Raw genomic sequence first — 17,391 nt, 5'->3', positions numbered from 1 at the left:
ACTAGAAACTAGACCAATAATACTTGATAAGATTTTGTGTTTTGTGAATGCTAAAGACACGTTAAACTACTTCCGCCCACTTCAGTAGAGCAAACCTGCACCAAACCAACAGGTAGTGGAGCTCAATGCCTGACCCGAGACATTTTTTGAGTCACTTTTTGCTTCATCAGTCAACTCCGAGACATAGACAATAGACAAGAAAATGTTCCAACGAGTCGTACATCAAGTCTGTAAGGTTATTTGCGGGAAACAAGAGAGAAATTAATGTTAAAGCCCAAGACTTTGGCAGCCAGAGTAAGAATGAGGGGTACAAATTCTCATTGGAGGTGAGAGTGAACGCTGTGTCAGACGCAAAAGTTTTGCACGTACGAAACAGGTGAGAAAGGACTTAAATAATACCGGTTTGTGGAAATCTGCTTTAAGGAAAATGCTTAAAAGTACACATTAGCATTAGATGCTAATGTGCTTACATGTAAATACTGCAGTTACTGCAGCACATGTTTTCATGAGCTGCCATTGGAATATACACACATAAAATCAAGCATAACTACCTTTGATTTGACTATCAATAAGTGTTATGATAAAAATGGGACGTTTACTACCAGTGACCTTCATGCCATTGATCATAGTTTTATTTAACTGGACATGAGGCTGGCTGCAGACCTTGTCTTGGTCAATTTCTTGCAATATTCCAGACTTCATTTGGGTTTTGGAAATGTAATTAAATTGTATTCCACCATTTACATGCTCTGGGTAACAGCTGTCGGGATTAAACATTCCCCACTGACAAAGTTGGACCATGATTTCCTATTATTTTCCTTGAAATTTCTGTGACTGCAGCGCATTAGCAATGACAAACCCTGGACATGTTGATGGAGGTTCAGTTCCTCCAGATAAGGGGTGTGTACTTCGGACAAATGTGCGACCAGTTGCTGATAAACCTTCTAGAATGACTGACAGGTGACACCATGTCGGGTTAAGCGCCTTACTTAACTTACAGTCTTCCAAATGCAAGATAACTACTTTACTACTGAGTCACAGTTGCCCAGTTATTGTTCATTCCCAGTAGCACCAGAAAAAAATTGTCCTTAGAGCCCTCAAAAGGCTAGCGGCGCCTGAATCATTCCTTGTTTGGTGATTAGCTTCATGTTTTTTCTTAATTTTCTTGCAGTACATCAAACAGAGTTGCTGCCTGACCTACCTTTACCCTTAAGGGTTCCCTCCTCTGATCAGGTGACTATGTGTCATTCATCATGGTTAATGAGGTTCCCACTCCCATCCTCAAGAGCAGATGCTAAGCTCTGTGTCTGGCTCAGGCTGCCAGCTCATCACTCCCCTGCAGCCACAGGTCAACTTAATCAAGTTTCACCGGAACACCCTGGAATCAGTTACAAGGTAGAGAATAAATTAAAGATGCTCACTAAAAAGAAGAAAAAAAAAGAACGTGTCAAAGAGCAGAGGGGGAAACCGAAGATGCAGATGACGACGACTCGGAGGATCAGGAACCCGAGCCAAGGAAGAAAAGTAAGCAGGCAAGTGAATCAAAGAACACTGGAAGATTGAAGAAGTTTGAGGAAGGCGATGAAGACGGTTACACAAGGCATGACGTGAGGAGCACAGAGAAGAGAGGAAAAGAGACGGGAGAGGCATAAACTACAGAGGAGAGCGGGGATGAGTAGGACTACAAAGAAAACGATAATGAGACCCTGGGTGGAAGGAAAGGAGAAAAACTCCCTGATGTAATCGAGACGACCAAAGAAGTTCTCTGTCAAAGTGAAAATGGGATCAAAGAGCAAAAACAAAAAAGGTGGCGATCAGGATGAGGACGATGGGAAAAAGAAAAAGAAAGACAAGAAGAAAAAAGGCTCAGGGAGAGATGACAGCGATGAAGACACAAAGAAGACAAAAGGGAAGAAGAAAAAGATTGAAAACTATGTTGAAATCTACGAAAACGAGCTGCGCAACTACGAGCCGGAGCTACAGGAGAACTACGAGGACGAATACCACAAAAAAAAAGGTGATACAAACTTCTTATTACAACCTGAACGAGATATATATACAGTCAATAAATTGTCAGAGTAAGGTATTTACTTTTGGTGAAAAGTATCAAGGATAATTTGACCGTCAGAAAAGTGGAGTATCCTTGGATATCAATACAGACGTCTGAGTGCGTGTGAGATTAGTTTAATGTTCACCGTAACCTTAGACTGATAGATGCAGCCGAGTTGATAGCATGTTATCATCAAACCCTGTCTACATGACACTTGTCACTAAGTATTACAAAGTGGCAGTTTCACGCCCATCACTGCTGGCCCTTTAAAACCAAACCAAACCTGATGAGCACCAACATTTTCTCACTAACAACAAAAAACTGAATTATTTCAACACCTGTTTTAAAAAGGCAGGAGGGAATTCAGAAAACAGAGCATTTTCTTTCATTTCATGCAAATCAACATCTTTACAGAGTTTATGTGTATCAGAGCAGCAGCATGATCTTAAGTAAAATGTAGACACTTAATTTGATTGGAAAAATTATATGTGTGGCAAGCAGCAGCTGGTCACTTCTTTTCTTTTTCTTTTTTCTGAAGATTACCAGCTTTCGGTAGGTGGCATTATCCGGGTAAAATATGAAGTTCTGGTCGTAACACAGAGTGTCTTTAGAGATGGATTATTTCTGTTTCTGTTTCTTCTGACGAGAATAATAATAACGAAAACAACCACATCATATTACAATAATGATGGTAACCAAAAACCACTTGATAAATCTATAAATAAACTGGATGTATTCTGATGAAACCACCTCACCTACACGACAAGATTTAAGAAGGGGAGAGCCTTAGATTTGCAAACAATTTCACAAAATAATACCACCGAAGAAGAAATAACAAGGAGGGGCTCCCATTCAGTCGCAACAACCCTATCATTTTTTTTTTGGCTAGATTGTGTGTCATATGTAAAGATAACAGCTTTTTGAAAATGTCTGGCTGACTGAAAGAAAAATCTAAATATTTGGAGCTACTGAACTCTTTTCTGTGCCAGAGGTGGTTGATTACCCTTTATAATTCCTCCTAAGTTAAAATCACAAGGTTGAACACGAGGGTCCTGTAAATATTAATGCAACTTGACTTCATAGCTGAAGATAAAGACAGTAAAAGGTTCTTCTGTGCATGTAACTACATAATTGTTTTTCTATAAACCCTGTAGTGTATGAGGTGGTGACGATTACGGGGGATGAGAGAGGAGCGGGTACTGACGCCAACGTCTTCGTCACTCTGTTCGGAGAGTACGGCATCACACCCAAAATCCACCTGGCCAGCAAGTAAGAAAAAATATTCATTTTCAAAAACCCGTCCATATGTTTAATGACGATAAAATCAAAAGTTTAAAACCTCATGTTTTTCCTCCACTTCCACAGCACAGAGAAGAAGTATGTACTTGATGAATGTTTTGCAGAGCAGACTGAGTGCAGTGATTGGTGTTAATTTGTTCGCATGACCTTTCTTCCGCTGGATGAATTTTCTCAAATCTTTGCAAGGCTTGTTGACTTTATTTTACTTTACTGGAAATTAATGTGAAATCTTCCCTTCATGTCTCCATATAAAGCCTTTTCTGTTTTTTTAAGAGTTTTTTGTTTTTTTTAATTATAGAAATTACAAAGACGAGATCACCCAAATGGTAACACGGTTAAAATGTGTATTTATTTTTTTTATTACAGGAGTCGAACCGCTTTTGAAAGATCCAAAACCGATGTGTTCAGGATTCGAACTCACAACGTTGGACACATAAAAAAAATTAGGTAGGACAGGAACCTCTGATCCTCTCTCTTTATAGAAATTCTTATTAGATTCGACTTCAGACAGAGATAGATTTATGAGTTGCTTTCTTTAATTGACGTTCTTTTCCTGATTGTCCAGGATTGAGCATGACAACACGGGCATGAGCGCCAGCTGGTTCCTGGACCGTGTGGTCATCACGGATGTCATTCGCCCTCATCTTAGGTTCTACTTTGCTTGCAACAACTGGCTCAGCAAAGAGGAGGGAGATGGCCTTTATGCCAGAGACCTGCTGGCCAGCATGGACCAAATGGACATGCCCAAATGTAAGAACTTATTTGTCACGAAAAAACAAACAAACTGGAAAATAGGTTTAAGGATTATTTTTTAAATGTTTTATTTGATTTGGCTTTGGTTTTCCAGATAATAAATACATCGTTAGCGTTTTTACTGCGGATATGAAAGGAAGTGGAACCGATGCGGATGTCTTCATCAATATTTTTGGCGAATTTGGGGACACAGGTACTCAGCGTTCAATCAAACAAGTTGCTTTTCTCCCAATTTAGGTATCAATTTAAAATTCAATAGTGTTTTATTTATCCAAAAATATAAATTAAACATTGCCATAACTCATCCATTTATCTTCAGCGAGTAATTGTGGATGGTGATGCTGTTGGCAGGAAGGATCTACGGTAGCATTCAGTCTTACAGTGAATATAAAAACACCTCTGACTGAAGACTGTTGTTGTATCACAGTCTCCTGTTAGTGTCAATCCACAGTAACATGTCCTGAATGACACCATCAGTCGTTGCAAGCACTTCTAATCCACATCATTTGCTTTTGCTGCACCTCCTAAACGTCTGTCCAGTCTGTCCAGTTAGAAAGCCGTCTTAATTTTCAGCTATTGAAATGTAATTCAGGTATTATTTGAGCTTCAGAGATGCCAGTCAGCTGCTCCTAATTGTAAAAACAGTACCTTGTTGCCATGGTTACATATATCAACTGTCCAAAAGTTAAAAAAAAAAAAAGGTAAGTGCAAAAATCCTTCCAGCTTCATAGCATCTAGAGAATAATTGTACAAACATGCAATTTTTCAACCATAAAAGTGTCAAAAAGAACAAACCAGAACTAAAGTAACAGAAGTTTGAAGCAACTCTAGTTTTGATGCAGCCACTCATGAATTCAGCTGATAAAATGTACTATCTCTCTTTTCTTTTCTTTTTTCAGGGGAGAGGTGCCTTGACAGTGACAAAAATAACTTTGAAAAGGACTCAGAGGACAAGTTTACCATTGAGGCGCCAAACTTGGGTAAAATTAGGAAGATCACCATCGGCCATAACAACAAAGGTTCCTCAGCAGGATGGTTTGTAGAGAAGGTGAGAATAGTGTAAATAGGTTCATCTTAAAAGTTGGAGATCCAAATTTCCAGTCAGAAAAATCACCTGAAACACACACTGAAGTCGGTTTCTCAAACTTCTGGAGTACAAAGTTATTTAAAAGTGGGAATTTCTAAGTTCCCAGTTGGAAACTAAAACAATAAATAAATCAAACTTAAAAAGTCAAGTAGTTTTCAAAATCTCCAGCCTCAAAGTCCATGAGAGCTGCAGATAACTGGTGGCACACACTGCAACTTTTTCATAGTAACAAGACTTGTTAGATGTCTGCCTGTATAACTAAACATGAAATATGCTTACAGAAAAATCTCAAATCTCATGTTTTTCAGCCTTTTTTATGAATTCACAATTTCCCAAGTTGGAAACACAAAACGACCCAGAAGTCAGAATTTCAGAACAAATTCTGGCACATCTAAAATGTAATAATATTGGTGGATTTAAACTGTTTCATTTCTGACCGTTTTTTTAATCAATGACACACAGATAACTGTTTTACAAATTTGATAAATGTCTGTCGTGTTTGGATGGATTAAAATGCCCAGTTATTGGTTAGTGCAGAATAAGCTCATCTTATGTGCAAAATCTTTGCCAGATCAAAGTTTTGACTTGCTAGGAATAAACATTAGTACATTAAGTCTGGGGTTGATTTTTTATTTTTTCAATAGCAGAGACATTATAAGTAACATTTGCAGTTGCACATTCATAGAAGACAATAAAAATAAAGTAAAATATCCCATAATCCTCCACTTGTTCATAAAGGAGTTACACAGCTCCGGAAAACTTTAAGAGACCACTTAAAATGATCTGTTTCTCTGATCTTACTTGCTATAGGTTTATGTTTGAGTAAAATGAACATTGTTCTTTTATTTTATGAACTACTGACAACATGTCTCCAAAATTACAAGCAAAATTTAGTTAGCAGAAAATGAGAAATGGTCAAAATAACGAAAAAGATGCAGTGCTTTCAGACCTCAAATAATGCAAAGAAAACAAGTTCATATTCATTTAGAAACAACAATACTAATGTTTTAACTCAGGAAGAGTTCAGAAATCAATATTTGTTGGAGCAACCAGGGGGTTTTCCATGGGGTTCAGTGAAGTGGGCTCTTCATTTTTTCCAGAGCTGCATATATTTGCACTGAACTGCAGCTCAGGCAGCAGTTTAAAACAAACATGAGCAAAGACATGAATGATCTTTACCAGCCTGGAAACTGAATCTAGTCTTTATTTCAGAAATATGTAAGGCTAAGAAATTTCTCTTTCTGTCCATCTCAGTTATTGAAAGTAAAGACGGACATGTTTAAGTTGTTGTAGAAGAACATTGAGGCCCTCCTCAGTAGTACTTAAGACACTGGATCTCCTCATTTCCATTTCAGCCTTCCTTATCTGGGTTTCCCATCTCAGCTCTTCGGAGGCGTACAGTACGGTGTGCGCCTGTGAGAGATGAGTTCGCTCAAACTGGCGCGTACACGGACACGTACATGACACGCATGTCGTCATCCTAGCCTCTGTGTAAAGGGAAACCTTGCCTCATTAAGGGATAGCCTTACAACACACAGACAGATGAGTCAGTAAATTTGTTTGTTACTGCAGAGACAACTGACTCTAAAGTGTAGATGTTAATGCAAATTTGCATACCAAGAGGAGTTTTTGATGGAGTATTAGTTAAAAAAATATATCATCATGATCTGAGCAGCTGAAAACATTTCAGTTTAGAGTTAAATAAAATAAAAAAAGAAAGTTCATAAAATTCCCATCATCCAAAGTTAAAAGACGAAGAACAAGGACTTTAAATTATGTAGATTAAGATACATTAAATTAAGTTAATTCACATAAATAAACCAGATTGGAAAATCCTAATCAGAAAGAAATCAGATTGTTGAGGTTAATCAGGCCTCTCTTCAGACATAGTCAACCAAAGATTCCTGATGAATTTCATGAAGCCAGTTCCTCTTGGCAGTATGAAAGTATTTGTCAAAAGGAGCTGATCAGCCAATCACAGGCAAGAGCTCTCGCACGGACTCCAACTAATATATTAGCAATTGTTTATTTAAATATAGACTATATAATATGGATACATGTAAATATTTAGAGTGGCAATATTTAGATCTCAGGCTGTGCCCTGGTGTGTTTTGGTTTTGTTAAACTCCACACTGTTGCTATCTCTGGTCAAAATGTGCCGATGCACAAATGTTTTCTTATCTTTCCCACTTTGAGGAGTACCTGTTCATTCCCTTTGGGAAACATTGAAGTTGTAGATTATTTATAAAAGTTCTTTGTCACTTTGGTCAACTTAAAGTAAAGTGTACTTTGAAGAACTGCTTTAATTTATTGTTTCAAAAAGGGAGTTTTTTTTTCTTTGCTCCTCATTGAATCCAAAGAGTTGGATCTCTCCACATTTTTTTTAGTGTGCACTAAAAGGTTAATTCATTTTAAGGCCAGTTGTGGTGAATAATTTGAAATGCTTTTTGGTTTTTCTGCAGGTGATTTTGGATGACATGGGAAACAAAGTAGTGTATGAATTCCCCATCAATCGCTGGTTTGCCCTGGATGAAGATGACGGGAAGATTCAGAGGGACATTTTGGTGGGAGCAGACCAGCCGACAGGTGAGGAGAAAAACACTCAGTGAGCTACGCAGCATAGATAAAAAACAAACAAATCTACTTTTTCTACCATTGACAGGATGGTGCAAGATTTTCTAAACCACTGTTTCCTTTGCCAGAAAACCTTGTAATTATTATTAATTAGCTTAGGCTGGCGATGTTTACATCTTAGTAATCGTGTTCCCGTTCATCCTGTTGGGACCTGGAAGCAGTGAACCTGAGAGACTCTCTGACTCTAGCTGTGATAAACTAACAGGTAACCCAATCCCGCAGGTATCGTCTACAACGTTCAGATTGTGACGGGAAACATCCGAGGCGCAGGAACCAACTCTAAAATTCACATAGTGATGCACGGTACGAAAGGCATGAAGAACAGTGGAAAGGTAACAAGAAACAGAACCGGAGAAGAACTCGTGAACAGAACAGAAGTGTTTACTTTTTATCCAAACAAAGCAGAGTTGTGCTCAACGAAATCCGACACTGTTGGCTTAAAGTCGCAGCGCTCTGCAAAATAATTAATTCTTCTTGAACATTTTGTCTGAAAGCAGCTACAAGCTTTGTACTGAATTGTGATTTTATGCAATAGATTGACATGATGTGCTGAATAATTGTGAAATGAGATGAAAATGATACATGCTTTTCATCTTCAGCAAATCTGTAAATTGAGGTGTGTATTCACTAAAACTGCAGGTCTGTTACGGTTCCTATAATTCTTTGCAGCATAGCTCTAGCTCTGTGAGATTGCATGGAAAGCATCTAATTATGAACTCTTTCTCATGCTTTCAATAGGATTCATATCTAGGCTTTGAATAGGCCATTCTAATGTAGCTCTGGCCAATTATGAAGGTGAATCTCGCTCCAGTACCATATCTTTTGCAGTTTTTCTTCAAGTAATTTTCTGTATTCATCTTTAAACCCTTACCAGCAAAAAACTCCAGCATGATCCTGCCACCACCGTATGCAGTGATAGTTTTCCACCACAATGATTGTTTTGCATGTGAAGCAGTCTCATCTAACCAGAGCACATTTTGTCTAATTTTTTGTGTAAAACTGCAGAGTGCACCGTTTATCTCCTCCTTTTAGCAGTAGCTTTCTGCTTGTCACTTTTCTAAAGAAGCCAGATAGAATAGACCCTTCATGCTGCACATTACAGGATATCATTTCCAATTCAGTTTCTTTTTATAAATTTCAGCCTCTGACTCCGGATTTGATTGAAAAGTCGTCTCTGCCACCCTGTTCTGCAGGTATTTCTGGAAGGAGGGAAGTTTGAGCGTGGACTGACAGACATATTTAACGTTGAGATTGCCGCGCTCCTCAGTCCTCTCAGCAGAGTTACGATTGGACATGACAATGACGGGGTTAGCGCCGGGTGGTACTGCGAGAAGGTAAATCAAATACTCGTGTTAAAAATACTGCAGTCTGCACTGTGGATTGGCTGAATCAGGTCCGTCCACAGGTTGTTGTGTACTGTCCTTTCACGGGGATAGAGCAGACCTTCCCGTGCGGCAAATGGCTGGATGAGAAGGAGGGGGACGGCCTGATTGAAAGAGAGCTGTACGAGATGGTCTCTCTCAGGCACAGGAGGCAGAAAAGTGAGTTTAGTGTGAATTATTATAGCTTATCAGCCAAGGTCTTTTCACGTACAACAGTTTGGGAAAGTCTTGAGTAATTCCTTCCTCGTTTCTTTGCTACTTACATCCACGAATAATATTTTAAAATGGTCTTGATCTTTGGACTTCAGCTGCTTCTATTAGTTATTTTTCTTCAATTTTTGTATTTTCTCCTCTTTGTTTTAAGGCTTTACCTCTTATAAATGACTTCTTAACTCAAGGGACGAACCAGATTTATATTGACTCATAACAGACATGGAGAAGCAGCATCTAAAGCACAGTCTAACAATTAACCTCTTCTCCTCCACTTGACCACTTTACTTTTATTTAAATTCAAGTTCTCCAATGTCTGACATGATTAAAAACACAACAAATGGAAATAGNGACTATNGATCCTNTATCTTTAAAAACTAATTACATTTTTGATTTTCCCTATTTTTAATTTTCATATTTATACATTTGGCAGACACTGTTACCCAAAGCAACTTACAAATTAGGATGCAACAATACGCTTGCAACCCCCCCATTACTTCTTAAAATGGGTTTTCCGTCTTCATGTTCGCTCACAGTCGCCCTGTTTCCAGCTGTCCACAGGACTCAGTCACTCCAGCAAGGAGTCTCTGCCCTGAGAGGATATTTTAACAAGCAGAAAATGCCCTCTCCTGGGCTCTGCTGAAATGTCATAGGAGCAAAATCAGTCCAGAATTACTTGTCCCAAAGTATTTAGGAAAACTCCCAACTTAGGATTGCCCTAGAAGTGTTGAGCTCGTGTCTTTAACTCTTTCCGAGGGGAACAGGTAGAGGGCAAGAGCTATGTCGTTTATTAAAAACAGTTATATCACAGTTCTAATAATGTTATTAATAATAATTATGGCCATTATGATCATTTGAAAGCTAAATTTTCTCTACAAACTTACTATTTCATTATTCCTCTCTGATTTCCTCTCTTTATGGGCAGCTTTATCTCATTTGCTCCTGGTTTTATGACTTGAAACAACACACTGCTTAATGCTTTTTAATTCCAACTCAAGTAATAACAATAGTCTGGTTTGTCGGTCCTCAGAGCATCCCTGGTCCTTGTGGATTTGGACTACAGACATGCCCAATGCCGGCACCGACGCAGACATCTCTTTTCAGGTTTACGGAGAAAAGAACAAGTCGGATGAGATCAGGCTGGACAACAAGTCTGACAACTTTGAACAGGGCCAAATTGACAAGTTTATGGTCAGCAGGAGATAATTTAGCAATATATTACAGAGTTGAAATCTGCTAAACAGGTGACAGATGATATTATTGCCCAACAGGTTGAGCTTCCAGATTTGGGAAAATTGACCAAACTTCGAATCTGGCATGAGAAAATAAATCCTTTTGCAGGATGGCATCTGAGCAAGGTGAGATTTCTCAAAATCTAATTATTCAGCTCATTTTATGACATTTCTTGACATAAATAATTGGCATTTTTTTCTATTTTTATGTTTATGATTCCACAGATTTCTGCTTTAGTCCATATTTCCTCAACAATTAGCAAAATCTTAAGCACAATATATCATAAAAAGACACCCAAAAGACAAAGCACTTTCTTCTTTTGACTTAGTTATCGCACTTTTTAGTTGATATTTCAGTCCATGCATATACCTCAGTTGACTCCGTAGCACTCCTTCACCTCGCTCAGTCTTATTTTCTTTAGGTTACTTTGATGAAGACATTAACAAAGGAGAAGTACACGTTTCCATGCGAGCGGTGGCTGGACATTAACGAAGACGACAATGAAGTTGTGAGGGAGCTTCCAGCCTGCGGAGACCTGATAGCTGAGCCACTTCCCGGCACGTCTTTACGCAAACAGATGCATCAAACCCTGCTTATTCATAAAGATATTCAAATGATTATCAGCGATGTCGTTTTGTTCTGCAGTGATTAAATACCGGCTGACAGTCTGCACGGGGGATGTCAGCGGCAGCGGCACGGATGCGTCTATTTTCATCAACTTGATCGGAGACCAGGGGGATACGGGGGAGCGGCAGCTGATCAACTGCAAGAATAATGTCAACAAGTTTGAGAAAGGAAACGTGGGTACATTTTACACTTTACATCTAGCAATTTGCACACAGGGGGCAGTAGTGAGGTCTCCTCGGACTTTTCACAGTGAATCTTAATAGTTTTAGAGATAAATTGTGTCGGTTTTTTTAATATAACTTTAATTTAAAAGCATTACAGTTGTAGGTTTTGATGTGGTTTGGTTCAATATCTATATTCTGCACTAGCTATACCAGCTGCTATTTTTTGATTAATTAAAAAAATTCCACTCTCTACGTTTTAGGTCATAATAAAATCAAATAAGTTGTCAGAAATTGAAAAAAAAAAATGCTTCTATCTGAACTAAAAAATAAACCCAGCATTTATTCTGGATTGAAGCATCTAGAAATTATACCAAAATATAAAGTTTTGTGTACAGCTGTATCCCTTGTAATTATATATTAAGCTTTATTATACTAAGCGAGGGAAAATATGCCCTTTGGAATGACAATGTTTGTTTGTCCTTGTCTTAAATAAACCACAGAAACTTGATTTACTATTACCAGAACTGTCTGTCCCCTTCCTGTTGCTGTAGTATCTCATTTGCATTATTTATAAGTTTTTTGTTAAAAAAATCAAATCCACCCACACTTTGCTGCTGTTATCTTGTCGATCCAGATGGACGAGTTTATAGTCGAGGCGGTGACCATCAGGCGGATCCGCAGGTTGAGGATCGGACATGACGGGAAAGGCGGCGGCTGCGGCTGGTTTCTTGACAAAGTGATTGTGAGAGAAGAAGGAAAGGCGGAGGCTCACGCTGTAGAGTTTCCCTGCAACCGGTAATATTCATGAATACATAAATACTGCAGAAGTGTTCATGCAACTTAGAGAACCAAAAGTTTTAAAGTATTTTATTGAATTTTTACATGACAAACACAAGTAATTGTCAAGTGGAACCAGAATTATGCTGGTTTTAGTCTTGCAGATCTGAGGCTGAAGAGTTTGCAAATTAAGTTCAGCTGCAGTGAACAGAGAGCATCTGTGAACAATAACGTTTTTGTTTGTTGTCTCAAACTTTGACTGGGTCATTTTATCCCATTACTGCTTGACTTTATTAATAATCAACAGATTTTATTTTGACAAGCAGATGCTGAAATAAACAGGAGTGGTTTGTCTACATATTATACATACAGTAGAGATAGATAAAATAAATTAATTGAAAATGGGTGAAATTGGGCAGTATTGAGTGGACCTCCTTCTATTTTCAATTCAGTATTTTTGAATTTTTGTTGTGGAAAGTAACCTCAGTTATTTGTGTTAATTAATATGACATTATATCAGAGCAAAGGAAGAGTGGCACAAATGCAATTGGAGAAACATCGACCACCATATTTCCTCATAATTTGATCTCCCAGTGATATTATATTGAGATTTGTGGTTGCTATGTGACAGTATGTGGAAAAATTCAAGTGTTTTAAATACTTTTGTATGAACGTTATATTAGTGACCTTTGGTCCTGATAATAAGGAATAGACACTCATTTCCATTAACCCTGAGGACCAAACGACACACAAACGTATCATGTTGGCCATGTTTGATGCTGGGAAAACAAATCCTGACTTTCTGCTCCAAATAAGATCACTATTAATTATATTACAGTTTAAAATTAGACCAAATTAAAACAATAAACAGAGAAGTTAGACAGAGCTTTCAATAAAGAAAAAAAAAAAAAAAACTTTGACTTTTTTTCCACAGTGTGGTAAGAGGAATATGAGACTCAAAATGTGCCAGGGAACGTTAGTGACACATGACAGGTGACAAGATTCATGCTGCTGACGCCTAATCCTGAGGAGACCATCTGTGACACGTCTCAGCAGAAGAGGAGAGACTGGCGGTGTTGACAGAGTCGATCCAGACAATCTATTTATTTATTTAATTTAGGATCATGCTGAAAAACTTCCCTGCCATATAAAAGCAAATCCTCTTCTGGCATCAATAATGTAACTTTGGTTTAAATTTTTGCTAAAGCTCCTGACGTGTGTTTGCTTTTTTTTTTTTTTTTTTTTTTTTGCATTATGCTCCCACCTCTAGAGATAATTACAATAATAAGCAGATGTTGCTAATGAAATGTTCTGAGAGCACAAAAAGCAGTCATTCATTAGACGTTTCATTCCCTGCATGTGTTGCCGTGCAGGTGGCTGGACCGCAACGAGGACGATGGACAGATCACCAGAGAACTAGTGCCGTTCGTAGATGGGCAGCGTCTGTACAGTAAGTGGGAAGGAGGCCTCACGTTTACTCGTTAATTCATCCTGTCGCTAAAACATTCGCCTCGTGTCAGACATCGGCTATCAGATCACGGTGAAGACGGGCGACATTCCTGGAGGAAGCTCAGACTCCAACGTGTTTGTCAAGCTTTACGGAGAAAAAGGCGACACCAACAAGATGATGCTGGTGGTTTCCACCAACAACTTGGGGAACTACTTTGAGACGGGCCGTGTTGACATCTTCACAGTGGAAACCTTTGATATTGGACAGGTTTTCCCATTTAGTGTTGATGAAAGACCAAAATCTCTCTACTGTGGTGCCTGAGTGGTGCAACCTGTTTGACCCCAGTCTAATTTCTTGGTCGATTCCAGATAAACCGTCTGATGATTGGTCACACTAATAAAGGGATGCGTGCTGGTTGGTTCCTGGACAGCGTTCAGATCATGGTTCCGGTCCACGGGAAGAATTACATGTTTCCCAGTCACCGCTGGCTTTGCAAAGACGAGGCTGATGGGAAAACGGAGGTGGAGATTTATCCCAGTGAGATCCTGGAGATGGAGCAATGTAGGTGAAACAGTCACACAGACATGTTTCATAATGGAAAAAACAACATTATTAATCTCCAGGAGGGCACTTTTAATTACCAAGAGCACAGAACCGATATGTACGGTTTATTTTTCTTTGTTTTCATCAGAGTACAAACATTACAGCCTCAATATCCTGGACCAACACTGAATGAACTCGTTTAATAACACTTCCACTATGTCCTGATAACACAGCAGCTGAAATGTGCAAAGGTTTATCCTTTCCTTTATTTGAAGCATAATGTAACAAAGGAAAGATTTTTATTTATTAATGATGTAAATCTTTTCTCTGTCAATCACAGATTATTAATTGCACACAATTGCATATTTCTAATGTCAGCAGGGATCCTATTAGTGACCTAAACTCACTTTACTGTTCTTTTGTTACTCATCGTTTTAATTTCTAGTGATGAACTATGAGGTAACCGTAGTAACAGGAGATGTGATGTTTGCCGGCACCAACGCCAGAGTGTTCATCCAGATCTACGGGGAGAAAGGCAAAACGGAAACCATCACTCTTGAGAACAGATCCAACAACTTTGAGCGCAACACGACTGAAATATTTAAGGTTGTATTTTTACTGTTGAGTGTCTCCAGATGTGTTTTTGTTTAATAAGCAGAGAAAACAGTTTCACATTTGATGCAAAAACTTCCCCACTTCTTAACAGTTTGAGGCCAAAGACGTGGGAAAGATCTTCAAAATACGCATTGGTCATGATGGCTCAGGGATCGGATCTGGCTGGTTCCTGGAGTCAGTCGACGTTAAGCACCTGATTTTGGCTCTGGTGCCCAAAGAAAAGAAAAAGGACGACAAGAAGAAGAAGAAGAAAAAGAAGAAAGACGAAGAGGACGAGGATGAAGATGGAGGAGAGGAGATGCAGGAGGTGGTGTTCACGTACCATTTTCCCTGCTCACGCTGGCTGAGCAGCGGTGAGGAGGACGGAGAGCTGGTGGTGGAGCTGCTGCCGGAGGACGCAGACGAGGATCTGGAAGGTATGAAGCAGACGAAGAGCAGAAAGACAGAAAAGATTAACTTTTACATTTATGTTCCTTCAAAGAGAAGGAAGGAAGATATTCACACAAAAATTTAAGGATATAATTCTACAACCTGTTGAGAAATGGTGATTTTTTTTTTTTTCTTTATATGACTTAATCAAACCCTGGTATGGTTGGAAGAACAGCCATTTCAAAGTGTCTACGCAGCATCCTCATTACAGCATGAAAGCAATAATCTTGAAGGTTTCCTCTGCAGAATTACAGTAGAAATACAAAAGCTTTCTGCACCTCAACCATCAGTTTCAGTTTTGACTCGCAGCTGAAGGGATTTCCAGTTCACTCCTCAGCACCGTGTGAGCCAACCTGTCCAACTTGACAGTGTGGAGCAATGGCCTCTTTTGTATTGTTTCACAAATGCTTTTTTAGATTTAACATAAAGCCTGAAAATATAAAAACATCGTCTAATTTTCATTGAGAAGTTTAGTGCATGCTCAAAAGTCAGGGAACCACGTAAGATCCCGTGGAGGCCACTCAGATTTCAAACGACGGTTCAAACGTCTTTAACAAAGTCGCATAAGTTTTATCCCCAAATTATTTTTTACACGGCACTAAATGTGTAAGCACTGAGACTTCCTCCTCACCTAATGATGTAGACGTCTGAGGTGAAATCCATTATTGCTTCTCCATATTAAAATCTTCTGCACTTGCAAAAATAATGTGAGCATTTATTGGACACTCATTCAAAATAATAGATAACCTCTTTGTTTTTATCTTTCAAAACTATAACAAGCTCTGCTTTTGTCACAGTCGATAAAACTGATACTTTTCATGCACATAATCAATTATTCAACTCAACTGTTGCAGCAATAAAGGACGTTTCCAGCAGCGCTTTGATTAAATTTTTTTTTATGTGGCTGAATGTACGGCTGCTTTCATTGTTGTCTTTGCTGCTTTCTATCAAGTCTTCATCGAAGTCAAGAAAGTAAAATTATGGACAGTTGCACCAACTGTGATCCAAGCGCAGAAAACAAGACAAACTGAATTTACAATGAATAACTTTGAGCTATAAAGTCAAGTTACATTCATGTTACTTGCAAATATTATTATTTAAACACCACCAATCTTTTATCAGTAAAATAAAACATGGCTTCATGTTAATAATTAAAAGAGTATTGTTAGCGTTTAAAAACGCCAATTTCCCTTAAAGCCTTTCTCATGAAAGCACCAGCCTGACATCTGATGTGCTGCTTTAGAATTTTTTTTTTTGTGTGACTCATTTAAATTATTTATACCATTTAGGGCACATTTGCATTTTTAACTGATGGTGTGATTTGAACAGTTTGATTTGACACTGTATCCTGGCCAACATATGCAACAGTTTGGAGAAAGTGTGAATAATTCATCGCTTGCTTTGTCTGACAGTCAACACCTATGAAGTGTGTGTCTTCACGGGTGACATGATGGGAGCTGGGACAGATGCCAACGTCTATATTAATATTTATGGGGAAAACGGAGACACTGGTGAGCGCCTCCTGAGTAACTCTGACAACCTCAACAAATTTGAGAGAGGGCAGGTAAGACGGGTTCAACCACACTTGACCAACTACTTTCTTAACTTTACCTCCAAGTTTACCTCTTTTTTTTCAGGATTGTAGCTCAATGTACTTATTTTTCCATTCCACAATTGAAATTAAAAAGATGTTTTTAAAAAGTGGGAGACAAAAAAAAAGTGAGCATAAAGCAGTTAAGATTGCAGAAGAAAAGTTGCACGAGAAGGTTAGGGTTACATTTAGATCCTGAAGGAGATCCATGTATAACTAAGGCTGCAGTACAATTTTGAGTTCATAGAGGCATGTACAGCTCTGGAAAAAATTAAGAGATCACTTAAAAATATCAGTTTCTCTGATTTAACTTTTTACAGGAATATATTTGAGTAAAATGAGCATTGTTCTTTTATTCTATGAACTACTGACAACATGTCTCTGAAATTCCAAGCAAAGGTTTAGAACTTGTTTGCAGAAAATGAGAAATGATCAAAATAACAAAAAAGATGCAGTGCTTTCAAAGAAAACTAGTTCATGTTCATTTAGAAGCAACAATACTACTGTTATAAGTCAGGAAGAGTTCAGAAATAAATATTTGGTGGAG

General features: G+C 38.4%; 1 protein-coding gene across 1 annotated transcript in view; it reads left to right on the top strand.

Annotated features, from left to right (window-relative positions):
- The first annotated feature begins 296 nt into the window (after positions 1–296).
- Positions 297–17,391, top strand: part of LOC106944957 (lipoxygenase homology domain-containing protein 1-like) — a 36,508-nt gene continuing 19,413 nt past the window's right edge. Inside the window, exons 1-23 of the mRNA XM_015028311.1 lie at positions 297–376; positions 1,172–2,017; positions 3,205–3,319; positions 3,416–3,427; positions 3,716–3,796; positions 3,915–4,099; positions 4,197–4,295; positions 5,002–5,150; positions 7,652–7,775; positions 8,046–8,155; positions 9,017–9,157; positions 9,229–9,364; positions 10,446–10,606; positions 10,687–10,773; positions 11,070–11,205; positions 11,294–11,448; positions 12,074–12,234; positions 13,590–13,666; positions 13,737–13,933; positions 14,035–14,227; positions 14,655–14,815; positions 14,916–15,240; positions 16,666–16,817. Coding sequence (XP_014883797.1) covers positions 1,780–2,017; positions 3,205–3,319; positions 3,416–3,427; positions 3,716–3,796; positions 3,915–4,099; positions 4,197–4,295; positions 5,002–5,150; positions 7,652–7,775; positions 8,046–8,155; positions 9,017–9,157; positions 9,229–9,364; positions 10,446–10,606; positions 10,687–10,773; positions 11,070–11,205; positions 11,294–11,448; positions 12,074–12,234; positions 13,590–13,666; positions 13,737–13,933; positions 14,035–14,227; positions 14,655–14,815; positions 14,916–15,240; positions 16,666–16,817 — 3,195 coding nt within the window. The 5' untranslated portion in view covers positions 297–376; positions 1,172–1,779. The remainder of the gene's footprint in view (positions 377–1,171; positions 2,018–3,204; positions 3,320–3,415; positions 3,428–3,715; positions 3,797–3,914; positions 4,100–4,196; positions 4,296–5,001; positions 5,151–7,651; positions 7,776–8,045; positions 8,156–9,016; positions 9,158–9,228; positions 9,365–10,445; positions 10,607–10,686; positions 10,774–11,069; positions 11,206–11,293; positions 11,449–12,073; positions 12,235–13,589; positions 13,667–13,736; positions 13,934–14,034; positions 14,228–14,654; positions 14,816–14,915; positions 15,241–16,665; positions 16,818–17,391) is intronic.

The sequence above is a fragment of the Poecilia latipinna genome, unplaced genomic scaffold, assembly GCF_001443285.1.
Source record: "Poecilia latipinna isolate Pla-1442-1.1 unplaced genomic scaffold, P_latipinna-1.0 Scaffold119, whole genome shotgun sequence".
Lineage (NCBI taxonomy): Eukaryota > Metazoa > Chordata > Actinopteri > Cyprinodontiformes > Poeciliidae > Poecilia > Poecilia latipinna.
This window is presented reverse-complemented; position numbering and strand designations above follow the sequence as displayed.